We start from the raw sequence: 20493 nt of genomic DNA on the forward strand, positions 1-20493 counted from the left end.
TTTGCAAACCAAGAAAGAAATTTAATTCTCCCATCATGCTCATTTCAAATTCAGTGCTCATAAGGTTAGCAAATTCTTTACATAGTAATTCATTTGTGGCACCAAAAATAATATCATCAACATATATTTGAACAACTAATATATTGGAACCTCTATTCTTAAAGAATAAGGTTTTATCAATTTTACCTCTTATAAAGTCATTTTGGATCAAAAACTTTGATAGTCTTTCATACCATTGCCTAGGAGCTTGTTTCAACCCATAAAGAGCTTTATCAAGCTTATAGACATGATCAAGACACGAGGTATTCTCAAAGCCAGGCGGTTGTTCAACAAAAACTTCTTCATCAAGAAAACCATTCAAGAATGCACATTTCACATCCATTTGATATAATTTAAAGTTCATAAATGCAGCAAAAGAAATTAAAATTCTAATAGCTTCTAACCTTGCTACTGGAGCAAATGTCTCAGTATAATCAATACCTTCTTGTTGATTGTACCCTTTTACCACGAGCCTTGCTTTGTTTCTTACAATTATTCCATGCTCATCTAATTTGTTTCGAAATACCCATTTCAAACCAATTACCTTCTTGTGTTTCGGTTTGGGTTCTAAATGCCATACTTTGTTTCTTTCAAATTCGTTCAATTCATCTTGCATGGCTATGACCCATTCCGAATCCTTTAGAGCTTCTTCATGATTTTTGGGTTCAAGTGATGATAGAAACGCAAAATGTGCACAAAAATTTCTCAATTGAGATCGAGTTTGTGTTCCTTTATTCAAATCACTTACAATCAAATCAAGAGGATGGTATTTTTGATATCTCCAAGGTTTTGGTACAAAATCTCTTGTGGGAACAGTAGCATGTTCTGGTTCATCAGCTTGATTAACATTCTGTTCAGCTACTGGATTGTTCTGCTCATCTGTGGGAACAGCTGGATTGGGAACAGTCTGCTGTTCCTGATGTTCTGGCAGTTCCTGAACTTGATCAGTACTTTCTGCTTCTGCTGGAACCGGCTGTTCACCAGCTGTTTCTTGATCTTGCACTTTCAATTCTTCATCATCGTCCTCTAGATTTGCAAGACCTATCTTGAAATTATTTGTATCCTGTTCACTTGACAAAAAGTTAGTTTCATCGAAAATTATGTGAACGGATTCTTCCACACTCATTGTTCTTTTGTTATAAACTCTGTATGCCTTACTTTGAGATGAATAGCCAAGAAATACTGCTTCATCACTTCTTTCATCAAATTTACCTATATTCCGTTTTCCATTAACATGTACAAAACATTTGCATCCAAACACACGAAAATAGGAAATATTTGGTTTAACACCTTTAAGCAATTCATAAGGTGTCTTAGAAGTGATTGGTCTTATCAATACTCTATTTAAAATATAACATGCAGTATTAACAGCCTCGGCCCAAAAATTTCTAGGTAAACCACTAGCAATCAACATAGTCCTAGCCATTTCTTCTAAAGTTTTATTTTTCCTTTCTACTACACCATTTTGTTGTGGTGTTCTAGGGGCGGAAAAATTGTGACTTATTCCATGTTCATTGCAATAACTCATAAAGCTTGAATTTTCAAATTCTTTACCATGATCTGACCTTATGTGAATAATTTGATTATTAGTAGATTTTTGTATTTTGTTAGCGAAGAAAACAAACTCATTAAAAGCTTCATCTTTACTAACTAAAAATAAAGTCCATGTAAATCTACTATAATCATCAACAATAACAAACACATATCTCTTGCCACTACGGCTTTGTATTCTCATAGGTCCACACAAATCCATATGTAATAATTCAAGCGTTTTTGAGGTGGTTACAACATTCTTTGGTTTAAAAGATGACCTTACTTGTTTTCCTTTGGCACAAGGATCACATATTTTATCCTTAAGGAATTTTATAGATGGTAGTCCTCTAACTAGGTCTTTAGATCTTAGTGTATTAATCAATGAATAACTAGCATGACCTAGACGCTTATGCCAAAGAAGTGGGTCGTCTTCTATAACATTTAGACACGTTAGACTGTTTCTGGGAACAGTGTCCAGGTCCACCACATAGGTGTTCCCTTTTCTGATTCCCTCAAGAATGGTGTCTCCTGTGTCATTCCTAGAAATAATGCACTTTTCAGAAGTAAAGTTTACAGAGTTACCCTTATCACAAAATTGAGAAATGCTGAGTAAGTTGTGTTTCAAATTCTCGACTAAAAATACATTATCAATGGCGTGGGAACATGACCTTCCAACCTTTCCTTTGGCGATTATCTCACCCTTCATATTGTCACCGAAGGTTACTGTTCCCCCATCATAGGCTTCAAGTGAGAGAAATTTAGATTTGTCACCCGTCATATGCTTGGAACACCCACTGTCGAGATACCATGAGCTGTTCCCCCTCACTTGGACCTGTAAGATAATTAATTGTTAATTATAGGAACCCAGACTTTCTTGGGTTCCTTGTCGATCTTACATGAATCATATTTATCAATTTGAATATTATCGACATAATTTCTGTTAGAGACAGTATACTGTTCCCTTTTGGTGCACTGTTCCTTCAGATGGCCAGCTTTTCCATAGAAGGTACAGTACCTGTCTCTAGGAAGATCAACGTAAGCTTTCTTACTTTTGTTATTCTTAAAATATTTTAGGCCTTGTGATTTCTTACTTTTAGCATCTAGAATCCATTTGGGAGTTATTTTGATTTTCCCTTTTCCTCTAGAATTTAATTCAAGATTATTATCATTATTATGGTCGGATTCCGGATTCAAATCTAAATGTTGAAAATCATTGCACAAATCCTTAGTAGATGCATTTATCAATTCTTTATTTAAGCCTAATAATTTGTATTGTGATAGCTCAATATTAAGAATAACATTTTCTTTCTTAAGTCTCTCCATATTTTCCTTTAGGATTATATTTTGGTCCAACAAACCGAAAAATCTGTTTTGGACATCATGTCTAAAGGTGTTTATGTATGAGACATGGTCTTTGCTTACTTTAAGTTCCTGTTCTAACTTGAGACACTTATCATTGCAATTTTCAAGTTTAGCTTGTGTCTCTTTTAACAACTCTTTTAATTCATTTTTACTTAGATTAAATGAATGGTCAGAAAATGAATTAGAAATATTTACCTGCTTCTCCTTGCCTTTATGCGTAGCCATGAGACATAGGTTAGCTGTCTCCTCTTCTTCGGGAACAATAGTTTCATTCTCACTTTCAGTTTCTCCCGATGCTGCAATCATGGCCTTACGAAAGTCAATCTTGTTGAAATTCTCTTTGTTCAACGGTCTTCTTGAATCTCTTGTCTTTCCCTTGCCCTTTTCATTCTTCCATGTTGGGCAATCCTTGATGAAGTACTCGGTACTTCCACATTTGTGGCATTCAAGATTTTTTGTTCTTCTTTCTTTGTTGTTTCTTTGATTTGCATACCTGCTGTTCCTGAAGAACTTCTTGAATTTTCGTACCAACAAAGCAGCCTCTTCTTCATCACATTCTGATTCGTCCTGTTCCCCCGCTGCCAGAGCCAGTCCCTTGTTCCTGGAACTGTCTGCTGTTCCCAAATGCAATTCATGCGTCATTAGGGAACCAGCCAGCTCCTCTAGATTAAACTTTGTAAAATCTTTGGACTCTTGTATAGCAGTAACCTTGGCCCTCCAGCGCTCATCTTGAGGAAGGCTCCTTAGAATCTTCCTTACTTGTTCATCAGTGGGAATTATTCTTCCAAGAGAAACAAGCTCATTTGTTATGTTGGTGAACCTAGTGAACATCTCTTGGATACTTTCTCTTGGCTCCATAACAAATCTCTCGTATTTAGACATTAACAAATCAATTTTGGACCGTTTGACTTCACTTGTTCCCTCATGGGTAACAGCAAGCAGGTCCCAAATTTGCTTAGCGGATTTACATCCCATTATTCTATTATGCTCGTTTGGTCCAAGACCACAATGAAGTAATTTTATAGCAAGAGCATTTAATTCCATTTTCTGAAAATCTTCTTTTTCATATTCTGTTATTGGTTTGGGAACTACTTCATTGTTAGAGTTAGTAATGGTTACCTCAAAATCTCCGATTTCAATGACTCTCCACACTTGATAGTTCTCAGCCTTGATGAAGATTTCCATTCTATTTTTCCAGTATGTATAAAATTTTCCATCGAACATTGGCGGTCTTTGAGTTGAATATCCCTCTTCCATTCGCTCGTTCATAATTGACATTTTTCGGGAACACCAGAATCTGCCCTCAGGGTTTCCTGATCTTTTTGTTCACTTTGAAAGCTTAGGAAAAGTGAGGAAACTCAATGATGCTTAAGGATTAATAGGCACTTAAGAGGTGAGTTTAATTATGCCATAATACTCACTTATGAGAGGAGTTACAAACTCCTCCCCTTCCTCCTCATCACAACCGGCCACCCCTTCACTCCCCTCTCATTATTATTTTTTTTAATTTAATTTAATTAATTAATTAAGTCATTATTATATTATTGTTAAAATAGAAAGAACGTTACGCGATAGTCTCGTACGCGATAAAACTCGTTACCGTTAATATTTAACTCACTTTATTTCTTAAAATTATATATGTGAAATAATATAATTTAATAATACGTATTTATTTTATTTTATTATATTATTTCTTAAACCCGATAAATTACGGGGTGTTACACTAGCGCTATGGAGTATCCTCTCAACTAGATACTTAGTGCGCACGAAGGTCTAGGCTTTTGTTTTTAATAATATATCTTATTCTCTTCTTCCTGTTTGTGAACGCATGTTTTAATCAAATTTGAAAAATTTTTTACGTGAGGTGTGTCTACTCGCTCAACCTTCTGTGGTTGACACTTTTCTGTTTTGATTTTAGATTGCAGGTGAATTGCGGGTGCAAACAGTTGATAGGTGGGGTATCGCGAAGTAACGTAAAATATCATAGTATTTATTTTATGAATTCGTAATAGCTTTAGTTTAGAATTGAATTTTACTAATAGTTAACAAAATTATTGGGTTTTAAGAAGGAATAAGGTTTAGCAATTGAGATTTATTCTTTTATGGGATTGTAGGTACCTTTGAGTTTATTTATATTTGATTTTAAGTTCACATTAATTTATTTATTAAAATTGAGTTTTAGCTTTATAGCGCATTGTAGATATTTATTAAAGTATAATCTTGGATTATGTTTAGTAACATCTTCATCTAATTAGGAAGATATTAGGTGGGGTGTTACATTCCATCTACCTAAACCAGCTCGGAACAAGCATGAACCTCGTGTTGTTAAATGTGTTTTCATTGGTTATGGGGTGACTCAGAAAGGTTATCAATGTTTTGATCCAATCCATAAAAAACTCTATACAGCTATGGACTGTGATTTCATTGAGATTTCATACTACTACACCCAGCCTAGACCTTAGGGGGAAACTGTGAGTGATGACTTAAGCTAGCTGACACATCCTACAACAATTAATCCAGACCCTACAATTCATGACCTTATGGAATAAGTAAGTAACGCTACAGATGTTGCCATTGATAATATGGTACTTCCTCCTCCTCACCACTTGTGCCCTGTCTAAAGCATGTGAAGAGAAATCTAAATAAGAGGTAATCCCTGACTCTTTAAATGATATTGCTAGTGATGGACCCAATGTTGAGGCACCTTGCAGATATAAGTTAGGAGTATAAGGGGTATTTGCCAAGGAGATATGATTCTGTGTTTGAAGCACAAAGATCTTGATATCTTATTGAACGGGGTAATGTTGATACCTTATCTCCGACAGCTATAGCTTTCAATACATCTCTGTATTCAAGTTCCATACCCCAAAATACTGAAGAAGTACTCTACAATCCAAAATGGCAGGGGCTATGGAGGATGAGATTGTGGATCTTAACAAGACCAACACATGGGAGAAATGTATGTTATCTGAAGGGAAAAAATAGTAGGCTGTAAATGGGTATTTTCGATCGTACCATGCTAATGGGACCATTGAGAGACACAAATCTCGTCTTGTAGCCAAGGGGTATAATCATACATAAGAGGTGGGTTATTCGGAAACCTTCTTTTTGGTTGCCAAGATTGATATAATTAGAGTCTCGTTCGCAGTAGCTACAAATAAAGATTTGTTGACTCAATTAGGAACGGGAACAGCAACAAGAGGGGGGGGTGAATTGTTGTTGTTGCAATTTTAAGCGATTGTGCCCTGTTTTTGCGGAATTATTCAAAATAAATAAAGCTTAAACTAAGAGCAAAATAATAAGAGAGACACACGATTTTACGTGGAAACCTTTTGGGCCTAAACAAAAGGAAAAACCACGACCACTTGGGATTTTCAACAACTCCACTATGTTTAAGGCAATTAGTTACAATCACAATAAACACCTTGCTTCACTCGAAGCGCAACACCTAGGCCGACTCCTCTTCTCTCTAATTGCTTTACTCCAAGCAACAACCTTAGCTTCTCTACAAGCTAATCCTCTCTAGCTTCACTCTAAGCTATCTAATTTCCCCCTTAGACTCACCTGAGTCTAATTACATGAACACTCAAAAACCCTTACAAAAAGGATTAAAATTCTCTAAGATAAATTAAAGAGTTGCACAAGTAAATATTATGAATTAATTGGCAATTTGAAAACAAAATATTACTTGTAGAATTTCCAAAAATAAACGCTCAAGAATTATTTTTCTCTTAAAGCATGCGTTAATTCTCTCATTAAAAAAATCAAGCTAGTTAGCGTATTTATAATAAAATAAATTTCTAAAAATAGAAAAATATTCCAACCCATTATCCTTAGTCATGGATTAATGAATGATGCTGAATAAATCACAAAACGGTTAATACTTCAGCCTTTGAATAAATCAAACAAACGGTTAAGGAAATCAGTAACCGCTATTCACTGATAACCGCTGTTCCCTGATAACCGCTGTTCCCTAAAGTAGCAGTTACTTCCTGTTCCCCACGTTAATGGCTGGAACTTCATGCTATATTTAGAAAACGGTTTTGATCACACGGTTATTTTTTGACAAAGTCAAAAACGGTTATCTTTTTGACCAATTCTTAGAAAATGGTTATTTTTACTATTTTTTAGGAAAAGATTTATTTTATTATTTTTCAGAAAATCCAAAAATAATTAAAGCCTAACTGCTGTTCTTACTTTTTAGTAGATCCAAGTTAATCTCCTAAAAATAAGGAATTAATCTTGAAACCACCACGTAAGGAATTTTAGAAATTCTTTTTGCCAATTAACTTTAATAAACTAATGCAACAAATTAATTTAAAATACATTAACTAAAAAATAAAAGATAGAATTTATTAGCTAACGTAAATTGACTTCAGTTTGGGAACACTGCGCTGTCTCCAAATTCCAACTTGCTAGAACATCAAACCTGGGAACAGTAGACTTCCTGTCTCCATTTTACATCCCACGTGATATACTCTTCTTGCATCTCTTGAAACCTTTTGACATGTGTATTCCCATTAACTAAGTCATCGGTACTATCAACGATCACAATTAATCGGATATCGACCTGCACAAAATCTCTAAACAAATATTTGCTAAAGTGTAGTCATCATCAAAACTCAAGAGGTCCAACAAGATTGGTCATTGTACCAATATAATATAAAATATTCCTTCCTCTATGGTGACATTGAAGTAGAATTCTATATGAAAGCACCGCCTAGGTTCTCATATGAGTATATATCAGGAGAAGGGTGTAGATTCAAGAACGCATTATATAGCTTGAAACAATCCCCACGAGCATGGTTTGGTAGGTTTACTATAGTAATGAAGAAGTTTGGGTATGAGCAAAGTAACACTAATCACACATTTTTCTTGTGATACCCCTGATTTAGGGAATGATAGACAACTCATATCAACAAGGTGCATCTTTTTTTCTAAGGAACCTATGTGCTAAGAGCTCCACAGTTAAGCGTGTATGGTGAGGAGCAATCTTAGGATTGTTGACCTCTTGGGAAGTTTCCTAGGTGTGCAAGAGTCAGGGCAAAGTGGGCTGAAAAGACAAATGTTAAAAATTTAATATCAATCAAATTATTATTGTATATCAAGGATAAATAAAGAGTCTTAGGTGGTTACAAGCTTGGCAATAATCATGTAAATGTAAAATATTGAATTATTATAGGTAACAAGGAGTTATAACTTGATGATATATTGAGGTTTGTGAGAGATTCAACATATTTTATCAAATATAACTAGGGAAATTATTATGTTTTGAGTAATTTATTTGATTGTGATCAAGAAAATAAGACATATAATCTACTTGTTGATAGACTACATATGTATATTGTGTGTGGCTTGGTTTCATACTATTCTTGGGTACACGCTGACACCATAAGGATACATGAGAATTGACTTGAGAATATAATCTGTGTTGTTAGAGCTATATCAACTTTAGATTATTTAAATCTTGTTTTGACTTTATGAGAGTAGTAAATATCATGGTTGAGCAATTTTTGTCATTCGTCAAGTGACCTTAAGTGAGATGTATAGTTTTTATTTCAATTCAGGAAGAACGTTAGCATTGTCTTAAGTCTGTTTAATTGCAGTAGGTACTTGTTTGCATCAGTGAAGACAAACAACATTGTGATTGGTAGTTGCATTTCTCGTATTTGTACCGTAGTATTTGTGTCTTAGTTTAGCTAGATTGTGTCTGCTAGATAAGTCCCACGTGATAGCGGCCAGCTATAATGTTTTCTTTTTCTTATGAGGAGACCCTATTCGAATTAAAGATATGGAGATTCATGATATATATTATTGTGGTGTAGTAATACTTGTGCTAATGTAATACTAACCTTATAAACGAGTAGGTCGATTGTAAGGAAAAATGCCATAGGGCTTGATTAATTGGGTGTTAGCAGCTTATGATTGAATCATTTAAATGGTATATTACATCTGCTAGTTGTTCAATTTTTATTATTAATACTCCCTCCGAACCAATTTAGATGTCCCATTTGCTTGGGCACGGTTATTAAGGATGATGTGGGGTCCATTAAAAAGGGTAAGCATCTGCTAGTTGTTCAATTTTTATTATTAATACTCCCTCCGAACCAATTTAGATGTCCCATTTGCTTGGGCACGGTTATTAAGGATGATGTGGGGTCCATTAAAAAGGGTCTGCTAGTTGTTCAATTTTTATTATTAATACTCCCTCCGAACCAATTTAGATGTCCCATTTGCTTGGGCACGGTTATTAAGGATGATGTGAGGTCCATTAAAAAGGGTAAGCATCTGCTAGTTGTTCAATTTTTATTATTAATACTCCCTCCGAACCAATTTAGATGTCACATTTGCTTGGGCACGGTTATTAAGGATGATGTGGGGTCCATTAAAAAGGGTAAGTAGTAAAGGGTAAGTAGTGAAGGGTAGTTGGGTAAGTAAGGTATATAGGGGTATATTCGTAATTACTTGTGTGAACTAATGATATTTAGGTAAAAAAAAAGATTGACAAAAATAGAATTGGGACAACTAAAAAGACTTTGCCAAATAAGGAAATGGGACAACTAAATTGGTTCGGAGGGAGTATTATTTAAGTGCAAGTATGTTCTAGGACGAACTCTGTTTCAAGTTAGGTAGAATAGTAAGATTTTGGGAGGAATGTCATAGCTTATACAATTTTGGTTGATCATATTATACCTTTATGTGAGTACTTTTTTGTTTGCGTGCAACAATGGTTTACCTATTGTTTTGAGCTGGTTTTGAGCTGGTTTTTGTTAAATGAAGTCACAGCATGCTAATCTGTTGAGTCAAGTCATCAGTTGTTGTTTCAGCTGGTTTAAATTAGCTTTTTACCTATTGTTTTGGCATTGCTTTGAGCTGGATTTTGTTAAATGAAGTCATTAAATGGTGTTTTGTTGAAATTCAGGTAATTGGTATTGTTTCAGCTGGTTTAGCTACTGGTTTACCTATTGTTTTGAGCTGGTTTTTGTTAAATGAAGTCATATCATGCTGATCTGTTGACTCAAGTCATCAGTTACTGTTTCAGCTGGTTTAAATTAGCTGTTTACCTACTGTTTTGGCATTGCTTTGAGCTGGATTGTAGCATTAGCTGTTTACCTACTGGTTTAAATTAGCTACTTTGGCATTAACTGTTTACCTATTGGTTTAAATTAGCTGTTTACCTATTGTTTTGGCATTGCTTTGAGCTGTATATGAGCTGGTGAACATGGTGTGTTTTTCTATATATATGCTAATTAGATGTACTACACAGAGCATTGTAACTGTGGGAGTTGAACTTCCAAATGTCGAACATAGGTATTGTGCGAGACATATATATGCTAATTGGAACAAAAGCTTCAAGGGTGAAGAGATGAAGCTTTTATTTTGGAGGTGTGAAAAAGCTTATAATGAAGCTGATTTTAATGATGGAATCACAGAAATGAAGAAAGTAAACCATCTTGTTGCCGAAGCATTTAACTTGGCTAATCCTCGTTATTTTGTCGAGCTTTTGTGAAGGTTGATACAAAGTGGGATGTGATTTTGAGTAACATGGTCGAAACTTTTAACAATTACATCATGCATGCTAGATCAAAACATTTGATTGATATGCTTGATGATATTCGAACAATGCTAATGAAGAGGATAGCTACAAATAGGGAGGAGTGTGCAAGCAAGTGGAGTGGATTATTATGTCCAAGAGTACAAGTTATGTTGGATAAAGAGAAAGAAGAGGCATCTAATTGCACTGTTCTACCGTCTACTGTTACAGTATTCCAAGCTCATCACATTGACGTATTAGAGGTGGACATAGAAAGAAGAACATGTACGTGCAGGAAATGGGATCTTAAAGGGATTCCTTGTTGTCATGCTATTGCCTCAATTAGTTACCTACATAAAGACGTCGAGTCATTTGTGGATGAATGTTACACCAAAGCTGCATACACAAGGGCTTTACAGGTAGCATAGCTCCTTGCATTGGAGAACGTCATTGGCCTAAAATTGATATGTCCATCGATCCACCCCCCCATCAAAATTGGTCCTGGAAGACCAAGAAAGTCACGAATCAAAAGTGCTCATGAGGACCCAAAAAAACCAGGAAAACTCACAAGACATGGCATGTAGATGAGTTGTACCATTTGTAAATCCACTGCACATAATAAATGAAATTGTCCAGAAAAGGGTAAAGTTGTGGACCCTACACCACCACCAATTAAGAGAAGAAGAGGAAGACCAAGAAAAGATGTTAGTGAAAGAAGAGTAAACCCAGAATCACAACCATGTCAACCAGACCATCATCAGCTAACTGCACATCCTGGGGCAATAGGTAGAGGGGGGAGAAGTATCTATATAGGGCAAGGGAGCAAGGGTGGTAATCCCAGTAGTTCTGTTACAACTGCTGAAAGGGTTAGTCAGTTAAACTTTATTCCAAAAAATTATTACACATCAAATAAAAGTTCAGTTAATCTAATAATTGTTATGTTCCTTTTTAACGGTGCAAACGAAAAAGAGGAAGGCCAAGCAAGGGAAGCCAAACTTATGTAGACGTACTCTAAAGTCAAGCATCAACAACCAAGCAATGAAGAATCTTTATTAATATTCAGATTAATAGTTAGTATAACACTTAAGAGCTTTTGTAAACAATGAAGCGTATGTATAATTAATGTATTATTAATAACTTATGATGTGGAAGTGTAATGGGAATGTTTTAGAGTGTATGAGTTAGCTTAAGAACAAGCTCAACAAGGAACGAAACAAGAGAACACCCACACAACTTAGAATCTTATTCTAGATTGCATGGTTTCTTTGAGCAGCAAAAATTCACTAAGTATTTTAAACTCTCAAAGCTTTTACTCTCAAACACTAAGTAATAAGAATAAAAGGGGCGTACAACACAAAGTAAGCACAAAGAAATTCACAAAGTAAATCAGAATTTTGTTTTCAATCTCACTTGCCTAAAATGCATGGCAATGAGTTCCTTTTATACTAAAAATAATGCAAGTGTTACAAGCCTTCAAGGAACCTTTCAACTTCCCCCTTACAAAATCAGAAAACAAAGCATTGCTAGAATTAAGCCTTTTTAATGTTAAGCATTAAGGCTAATAATGACCCCTTATTAATAGCTATTTAAACAGCAAATTAAGGCTAATTCTACTTTGAACCGTCCATATTCTCCTAAAAAAAACTCTTGCATTTCTCCTAAAAAAAAAACTCCCATTTAAGCATTAAAGCTAGAATTCAAGTTGCTGCTTGTATTCTACTTCCCATTTCAGGCAATTGTGCCTTATTCAACTTCCCATTTAAGGCAAGTAATAAAGGATTGCTTTGAAGAGAATCCCACGAAATTAGCAGCCATTTGCTTGACATTTGCGTGGCTAAGTAAAGCATGGACCGTAGCTTGTGTTGTAGGAACCGTAACTTGATGATCTTGGACTTTGTGGACTGAATTCTCATCATTCTCCCCCACTTCAAAGAAGTTTGCCCTCAAACTCTCATCTTCAAGGTATGGGGACAAATCACCCACATTGAAAGTTGCACCTTTCTTCAAGAGCTCCGTTAAAGGCGCCATAAGAGTGGAAAAGTTCTTGATGAAGACTCGGTAAAATGAAGCTAGTCCATGAAAACTTCTAACCTCATGAACATCTTTGGGTACCTTCCATGTTGAGATAGCTTTCACCTTCTCGGGATCAACCTGTACTCCTTCACTAGAAACAATGTAGCCTACGAAAGAAATACTACTACACATGAAAGTACATTTTTCCATTTTTCCATACAATTTATGCTCTCTCAATGCCTCAAGTAAAACTCTCAAATGTATCAAATGCTCATTTTCAGTTTTACTATATAATAGAATATCATCTAAATATACAACAATGAATTTATTTAGAAAGGGACGTAATACTTCATTCATGAGTCTCATGAACGAACTAGGAGCATTGCAAAGTCCAAATGGCATGACAAGCCATTCATATAGACCTTGCTTTGTCTTGAAAGCAGTCTTCCATTCATCTCCTTCACGAATTCTCATTTGATGATAACCACTTCGCAAGTCAATTTTACTAAAAACTGTGGCTCCACTTAATTCATCAAGCATGTCTTGTAGCCTTGGCATGGGAAATCTGTATTTGATAGTTATGTTGTTGATGGCACGACTATCAATACACATCTTCCAAGTTCCTTCTTTCTTTGGCACCAAAAGGGCAGGCACCGCACATGGACTAAGGCTTTCACGCACATAGCCGTTTTCCATGAGTTCTTCAACTTGTCTTTGCAACTCCTTAGCTTGCTCGGGATTGCATCTATAGGCTGCCTTGTTTGGTAATGAGGCTCCCGGTACCAAATCAATTGCATGTTCAGTACCACGAAATGGAGGCAACCCTTTAGGCAAATCATCGGGAAACACATCTGTAAATTCTTTAAGCAAGTTTCTCAACAGAATAGAGTTAGTCACATGAGAAACATCATCAACAATGGGCTTTATAATAAGCAAAAATCCTCCTCCCTCTATCACGCATTCTTCCTTAAACTCCTTCCTAAACATAAGGAAGTTTGGTTTCTTTTCCACCATAGGTTCAACCTTAGGGGGCAAAGGTAACAACCTAATCTTCTTTCCTAATTTGTTAGTGACCGTATAGACATTAGAAACACCATCATGAATAGCTTTTCTATCAAATTTCCATGGTCTACCAAGCAAAATATGACACGCACTCATAGGTAAAACATCACACCAACATTCATCATAAAAATTTCCTATAGTGAATGAAACTAGTGCTTGTTTCTTAACCTTTAAACCGATGTCATTATCCAGCCAATTTAACTTGTAAGGTTTAGCATGATTTCGTGTAGGTAATTTAAGCTTACTTACAAGTTCAGTTGAGGCCACATCCGTGCATGATCCTCCATCAACAATCACATCAAAAACCTTGTCTTGAACCTTGCATCTAGTATGAAAAAGGTTCTCTCTTTGTTGCATATCTTTGAGAGGTTCGGAATGTAGAAGTCTTCTCACAACACCACATAATGGAGCGTCATTTTATTCAGCACCATATTCCTCATATTCCTCCTCCTCTTCCTCTTCTTCGGAACCCCACTCTCCTTCTTGAGTAGTAAGTGTATTCCGTTTTGGACATTCACTAGCAATATGTCCTTTTTCATGAAACTTGTAACAAGTTCTTTTGGATTCATCTTTCTTGAAATATGGTTTTCCTCCATAAGTTTTCAAATGGTTAGTAGGAACAGTTGATTTAGAAGGGCTAGGAAAAGAATCAACTTTTCCCGCGGAAGAGAACGCTCTAAAAGGGGGTCTTGGAGCATTGTTTGGTTTCTCCTCTTTGTTTTGTGCTTCAACCTTCCTAGCAGCCTTCACAACCTCATCATAAGTGGAATAAGGTAGAAGATCCACCTTATTAGAGATTGGTTTAGAAAGCCCCTTTGTGAAACGCGCAATTTTGAGTGGTTCCTTCTCTTGTATGTCACACACCAAGCTAAGCTTCTCAAACTCATGCACATATTCATCAATATTACGCTCACCTTGATTTAGGCGAGTTAATTTGACATATTGATCCTGCACATATTCACGTGGGACCCAACGTTGCTCCATTTTCTTCTTGAGTTTTTCCCAAGATGCAATCTTTTCTTTCCCTTCTCTCCTTCTCTTGGCTTTGAGGTTATCATACCAAAGCCCAGCAAGTTTTGTCAATTTAAGAGTAGCCATTTTACAACTCTTATCATCATCATAATTTTTATACTCAAAAATATTCTCTAATCTTCGTACCCAATCATAAAAAACCTCCAGATCACTATAACCATCAAATTCAGGATGGTCTAGTTTGAAACTTCTATCTTCTTGATTGTTACGAAAATGGGACTCGCCATGGGTGGGAGTGGAATTCTCTAATTCCTCTACCCTTCTACCCACTCTAAGCAACGTCTCTCCAATGGCATCCATCCTTGTTTCATGCCTCTTCATTCCATCATGCATTACATGAAGTTGATCCACGATTACTTTTAACATTTCGGCATTGGACTGATTATCACCCATGCTGCGTTTTAACGAGTTTAATCTCATTCAACACGATTTGGCTCTGATACCAACTGATGTGGAAGTGTAATGGGACCATTTTAGAGTGTATGAGTTAGCTTAAGAACAAGCTCAACAAGGAACGAAACAAGAGAACACCCACACAACTTAGAAACTTATTCTAGATTGCATGGTTTCTTTGAGCAGCAAAAATTCACTAAGTATTTTAAACTCTCAAAGCTTTTACTCTCAAACACTAAGTAATAAGAATAAAAGGGGCGTGCAACACAAAGTAAGCACAAAGAAATTCACAAAGAAAATCAGAATTTTGTTTTCAATCTCACTTGCCTAAAATGCATGGCAATGAGTTCCTTTTATACTAAAAATAATGCAAGTGTTACAAGCCTTCAAGGAACCTTTCAACTTCCCCCTTACAAAATCAGAAAACAAAGCATTGCTAGAATTAAGCCTTTTTAATGTTAAGCATTAAGGCTAATAATGACCCCTTATTAATAGCTATTTAAACAGCAAATTAAGGCTAATTCTACTTTGAACCGTCCATATTCTCCTAAAATAAACTCTTGCATTTCTCCTAAAAAAAAAACTCTCATTTAAGCATTAAAGCTAGAATTCAAGTTGCTGGTTGTATTCAACTTCCCATTTCAGGCAATTGTGCCTTATTCAACTTCCCATTTAAGGCAAGTAATAAAGGATTGCTTTGAAGAGAATCCCACGAAATTAGCAGCCATTTGCTTGACATTTGCGTGGCTAAGTAAAGCATGGACCGTAGCTTGTGTTGTAGGAACCGTAACTTGATGATCTTGGACTTTGTGGACTGAATTCTCATCAGCTTAAGTGTTGCTTTTGCAAACCTAAATATTTTGTCAAATATTTAAGTATGGTAGTGATATTTTGTCAATGTAATGGAGCACACAGCAGTGATATTTTGCCAAATATTTTGTAAAGCAATATATTAGGAAATGGGATCCAATTTCATTACATTAATTGTCTTACATTGTTGTAGAATTTTCATTACATTGTACTAATCATGTTAACATAAATAAGAAGATTACAAATAATAACCATGATGCAAAAAGCACAAATCCTAAAGCTTTTGTTGCATTAATTTGTTTAGCAAGTTCAATCTTCAACAAAGCTTCACTCCCCTTCAATATTTGTTTCTTCATCTTTAATTTGTCAATTTTCTCAAGTAAAATAGAATTTTGTTCTTCCAAACAATATGCTCCTCTAATTGCTTCCGACTTGATTACATCATCCTCCCCCTTGAAAAATTTGCAATTTAAGTCCTATAAACAAAATACAATCAAAATTAGCTAAACTAAATTACTTTACTAAAATAAATCATAACCACAAAAAATTAAACCATAACTTACAGGGCAAAGACCACAACCATAAAATCGATGCCCAACTCTAGAACCTTTTCTAGCACTTTGCATATTTTGCTAGAACACCATGTTCACATTTAGGGCTTTCCCTTGCAATTGACCTTCTTGATGTTGAAGAATGAGATGTGGTAATGCTCTTCATAGCATAAGACAGATGAAAAAAAAAAAACAGATTTTGTTGCTAATTTTTTCAGTTTTAATGGAGGATTTGGGGGTGGGGGTTTTAATGGAGAAAAGAATTCATGGTAAAATGAGGAAGAAGCTGGGTTAAACATAAGCTACAACAACCTTATCGAAACAATAGGTAAAAATGGAATCAACAACACTCCAGGTAAATTGATACAATACATGGGATTATTCATGGTTAATCGATAACTGAGATTATTGTAGGAAAATCGTTAATAGGTTGGATTATTCTGGGTAAATTTTTCTAAATATAATCACATTGAGTACAATACAAAATATAATATAATGTACGTAATATATACAACTGTTCAAAGTGAAACGAAATATAACTATAATATATAAATATGTCAGAAAATTTGATAAAATCATGTATCACAAATAGACTAACACTTTATGATAAAGAAAATAAACAATCTCAACACTGCCAACTCGCGTATGTTAATTTCCACATCAGAGAACTTACATGGAAAAGAATAAAACTGATTGGCAGTTTGGACGTGGAATTAACATACCGTGGACAATACAGCACAGCATCTCTTAAATTGTCACTCCAAAAATATAAATAAAATTTAAATTGGTTTTCTCCTTGTGTAAAAGTCAGAATCTGGAAAACCATTCCTGGTATTTACGTTTGAAATCTAAGCGGCAATTTCTTAGTTTCTCTCACTCTCTCTCTCTCTCTTTGAATCTCTGTCTTGTGTCGTACGTCTAGATCGAGGTACTTTAAGTGAGAGATAAAAAATGGCGTTTATGTCGTTCGTTGGAAGAGTATTGTTCGTCTCTGTCTTCATCCTCTCTGCTTGGCAAGAGTGAGTTTTAAATTTATCATTAACTGTTCTCATTATTGAACTGATTCTTACCTTTATTTCAACAGATCTGGTTCTTGTTACTCATCTTTCTCTTTTTATCTATTCTTTTAGTGCTAGATTGTGACCCAATTAATTGCATCTAGGGTTTTTCAAGTGGTGTAACTTTTATTTTTATTTTGAGGAATTTCGATTTTTTTTATATTTACTTCGAAACTTAAAGCTTCCTTGTTGATTGCTTTTGATGTTGATCTATACTTGATTTGGAGCTTCATTATTTTTTATCAATTTAATTTTACTTTGTGTTACATTTCCTTCTTATTGTTAATGTAGCCGACTACCAGTTTGATTTTACTGAAAGTAGAGGCTTAAATTGTTTTATCGATTAATTAAAGTTTAAATTAGGTTTATATCATCAGCCGTGCACAAATTCAACTCATTTTGAATTAGACTTGAGCTTCTGCTTCGATAGATAACTGAGGAGAAACAGATCAACAATCTATCTTTTATATAAAAATTAGAACAAACTTTTATTTTCTCATCAAATCATAGGTGTTAACTCCTCAAAACTTGCATAAGACCATAAAGCCTTCTAGGGATGCAACTATAGATTATTATACTTCAAATCTATGTTACTTATGTCAGATATTGGTACGTGTCTAGATTTAAGAGCCATATCATGTCCAATCATCAAGGATTAGACACGAGTACGTGAATCAAAATGAATAGTCCGAGTAATATAGCCTCAAATGTAATATTAAGATTATCACATGATTTATATCACAAGGGACAATATGAGGTTTATGAATTGTTCCCATCTGGAATCGTAGGATACAATTAATTAAGTCTGTTGTTAGTTGAATGATTAGTCTCAAAAAGATTAAGCTGCTGGTGACATTTGTTCTTACTATCTAGTATCTATGTTCTTGCAGTAGGACCACCTTGATGACAATATTTTCACAGGGACTTTTTTGACGTCCAAGTTAATGAGAATCTCAAATGAGTTGTAAGCTCTATTCCCTATTCCAAGCGCACAGTGGCTCTTAGGTCGGAGGAACCGTATTAGAGTTTGTTTGGTCCATAAGGCCTAAAATATTCTCTTATCTCATAAGAATCAATGAAGAAATTAACATCAAAAATGATTGTTTGATATAAATGAAGTTCGTTTGCAATGAATATTTGCTCATGAGAGAAGTTTCAGTTTAATAATAGAATTTTCGGTTGAAATTATGATTCCTTTAAAATAATATAGTGAGGTGGTATTTATATCTCATCTTAAAATTATGATCTATAAGTGAATGTATGAATTGTCTTGGAGAAATGCCGTTGTCTATCTTATGGTAGGTTTCTTCGTAGAGTCAACTATAACATCTCTTGTGGCCATTCCCCATTGGTTGTACAATAGTGCATTTAATACAAGGAACAATTTTTTCTCGTTATAGGAGGTGCCCCTTAGTAATTGTTTTTTTGCAAAAGGTGTAATTCATTTTAATCATTAAAGTGGGTAGAGTACAGTGGAGTAATTTTCTTACCAAGTATATTTCTACTTCATTTGTTTATGCCTTTTTATTTCTATATTATAGATCACGTTTGTCACGCAAACTATTTGACAAATTTCATCAAGTTTAAAATTCTTAAAAGTTAAACAATCAACATTGTTATTAGTTAAAGAAAATAAGAATAAATTTTTCGATCTTAAAAATAAAGATTGAGATTATATTTCTTCTAATACTAATTTCTAAATGTCAATCATTTAAAATTAATAACAAGGCTTAATAGATAAAACATAGTTTGCAGATTTCAACTTCAAGTGTCACTGCATTAGCACCAATTCCACTTCGATGTGTATCTCTGCCCTTTTTCATTCTTCTACTTAGTTCCTGCACATTACACTAACATATATACCTAAAGTAGAGGCACAATTCTTCTTTTCTTCTATTACTTTGGGCAGTTGTGCTTCCAATGACCAATCTCATTGCAATGGAAGCACGTGAGCTCTACAACTATCTTAGGCTTCTTGGTATTTTTAGTTCAGGGTGATTCATTTGTTATGTCTTTTTCTTTGCCTTTTCCTTTCGTAGCCTGTGTGGACATATCTTTCTTGAACTTAGTAGTGTTTTTAACTGGCATCACATCCTTAAGGAGCTGTATCATTTCTGTGGATTGTAGAAGTATTGGTTTTGTAACACTATTATCCTGTATCATTTCTGTAGATTCAATGACTTTGGTGGTGATGGTGGGCCAGCAGCTAGGGCTTTGCATCCCAAGTTTAACGTTTTCTCAAAACACGTGGTGCTGCACGCTGGGGTTAAACTTCCTCCAGTTGAGGTACCCAAGTTGTCTTTAGAAGATTTACGTTTTTTGTTTCATTCATTTACTTGTACATTGTTATTCACAGATGAAACACTTAATTGCTGCTTCAATTGCTTTGAAGGGAGTTGGGAGTCTTCTTTTCATAGTAGGAAGCTCTTTTGGAGCTTATCTTTTGGTAAGTGGATATCAGGGTTTTTTGGGAAGTCCTTGGCAGTAACGCAATAGTTTTAGATTGTCATAATTCTGTTTGCTTTTTTCCATATAGATTTTGCATCAGGTGCTTGCTACTCCTATATTGTATGACTTCTACAACTACGATCCTGACCACAAGGAATTTGCCCAACTCTTTGTAAAATTTACTCAGGTTAGTTATCAAAAATCATGTGTACGTAGTTCTATGTTGGATTTGTTGCTTTTCAACAAAATACTATTTTCCAGTATTTCTAATTACTGTAAGCTGTTTAAGCAGAGCTTGTCATCGATTGGCGCCTTGCTTTTGTTTATTGGTATGAAGAACTCTATGCCAAGAAGACAACTAAAGAAGAAGGCCCCAAAGGCGAAAACAGTGTAAGAGAAGGAGTTTCGGAGCTCAATATTAGCGGTGGACAAGGACAAACAAATTTGAATGAGATATTATTATTGCCTTGTTATGGTCGTGATTTTTGTACGCCTTGTATCCATTTCTTTCTGCACTAGTCATTGTTTTTTCTTTATTATGAACACAATTATTCTGCCGGTATATTGATTTGTTCTGGCTGGTTTTGTCGATGCAAAATTGAAACACTGATGTCATTAGGATGACAAATGCAATGATATTACTGTAGCACTTGTCATA

At 35.0% G+C, this 20493-nt stretch overlaps 1 protein-coding gene across 1 annotated transcript; it reads left to right on the plus strand.

Annotated features, from left to right (window-relative positions):
* Positions 1-16976: 16976 nt before the first annotated feature.
* Positions 16977-20493, plus strand: LOC130825344 (uncharacterized). The gene is made up of 5 exons (XM_057690516.1): positions 16977-17348; positions 19559-19673; positions 19744-19833; positions 19924-20022; positions 20128-20493. The coding sequence occupies exons 1-5, from the start codon at positions 17281-17283 to the stop codon at positions 20227-20229; spliced, it is 474 nt and encodes a 157-aa protein (XP_057546499.1). The 5' UTR covers positions 16977-17280; the 3' UTR covers positions 20230-20493.

The sequence above is a fragment of the Amaranthus tricolor genome, chromosome 10, assembly GCF_026212465.1.
Source record: "Amaranthus tricolor cultivar Red isolate AtriRed21 chromosome 10, ASM2621246v1, whole genome shotgun sequence".
Lineage (NCBI taxonomy): Eukaryota > Viridiplantae > Streptophyta > Magnoliopsida > Caryophyllales > Amaranthaceae > Amaranthus > Amaranthus tricolor.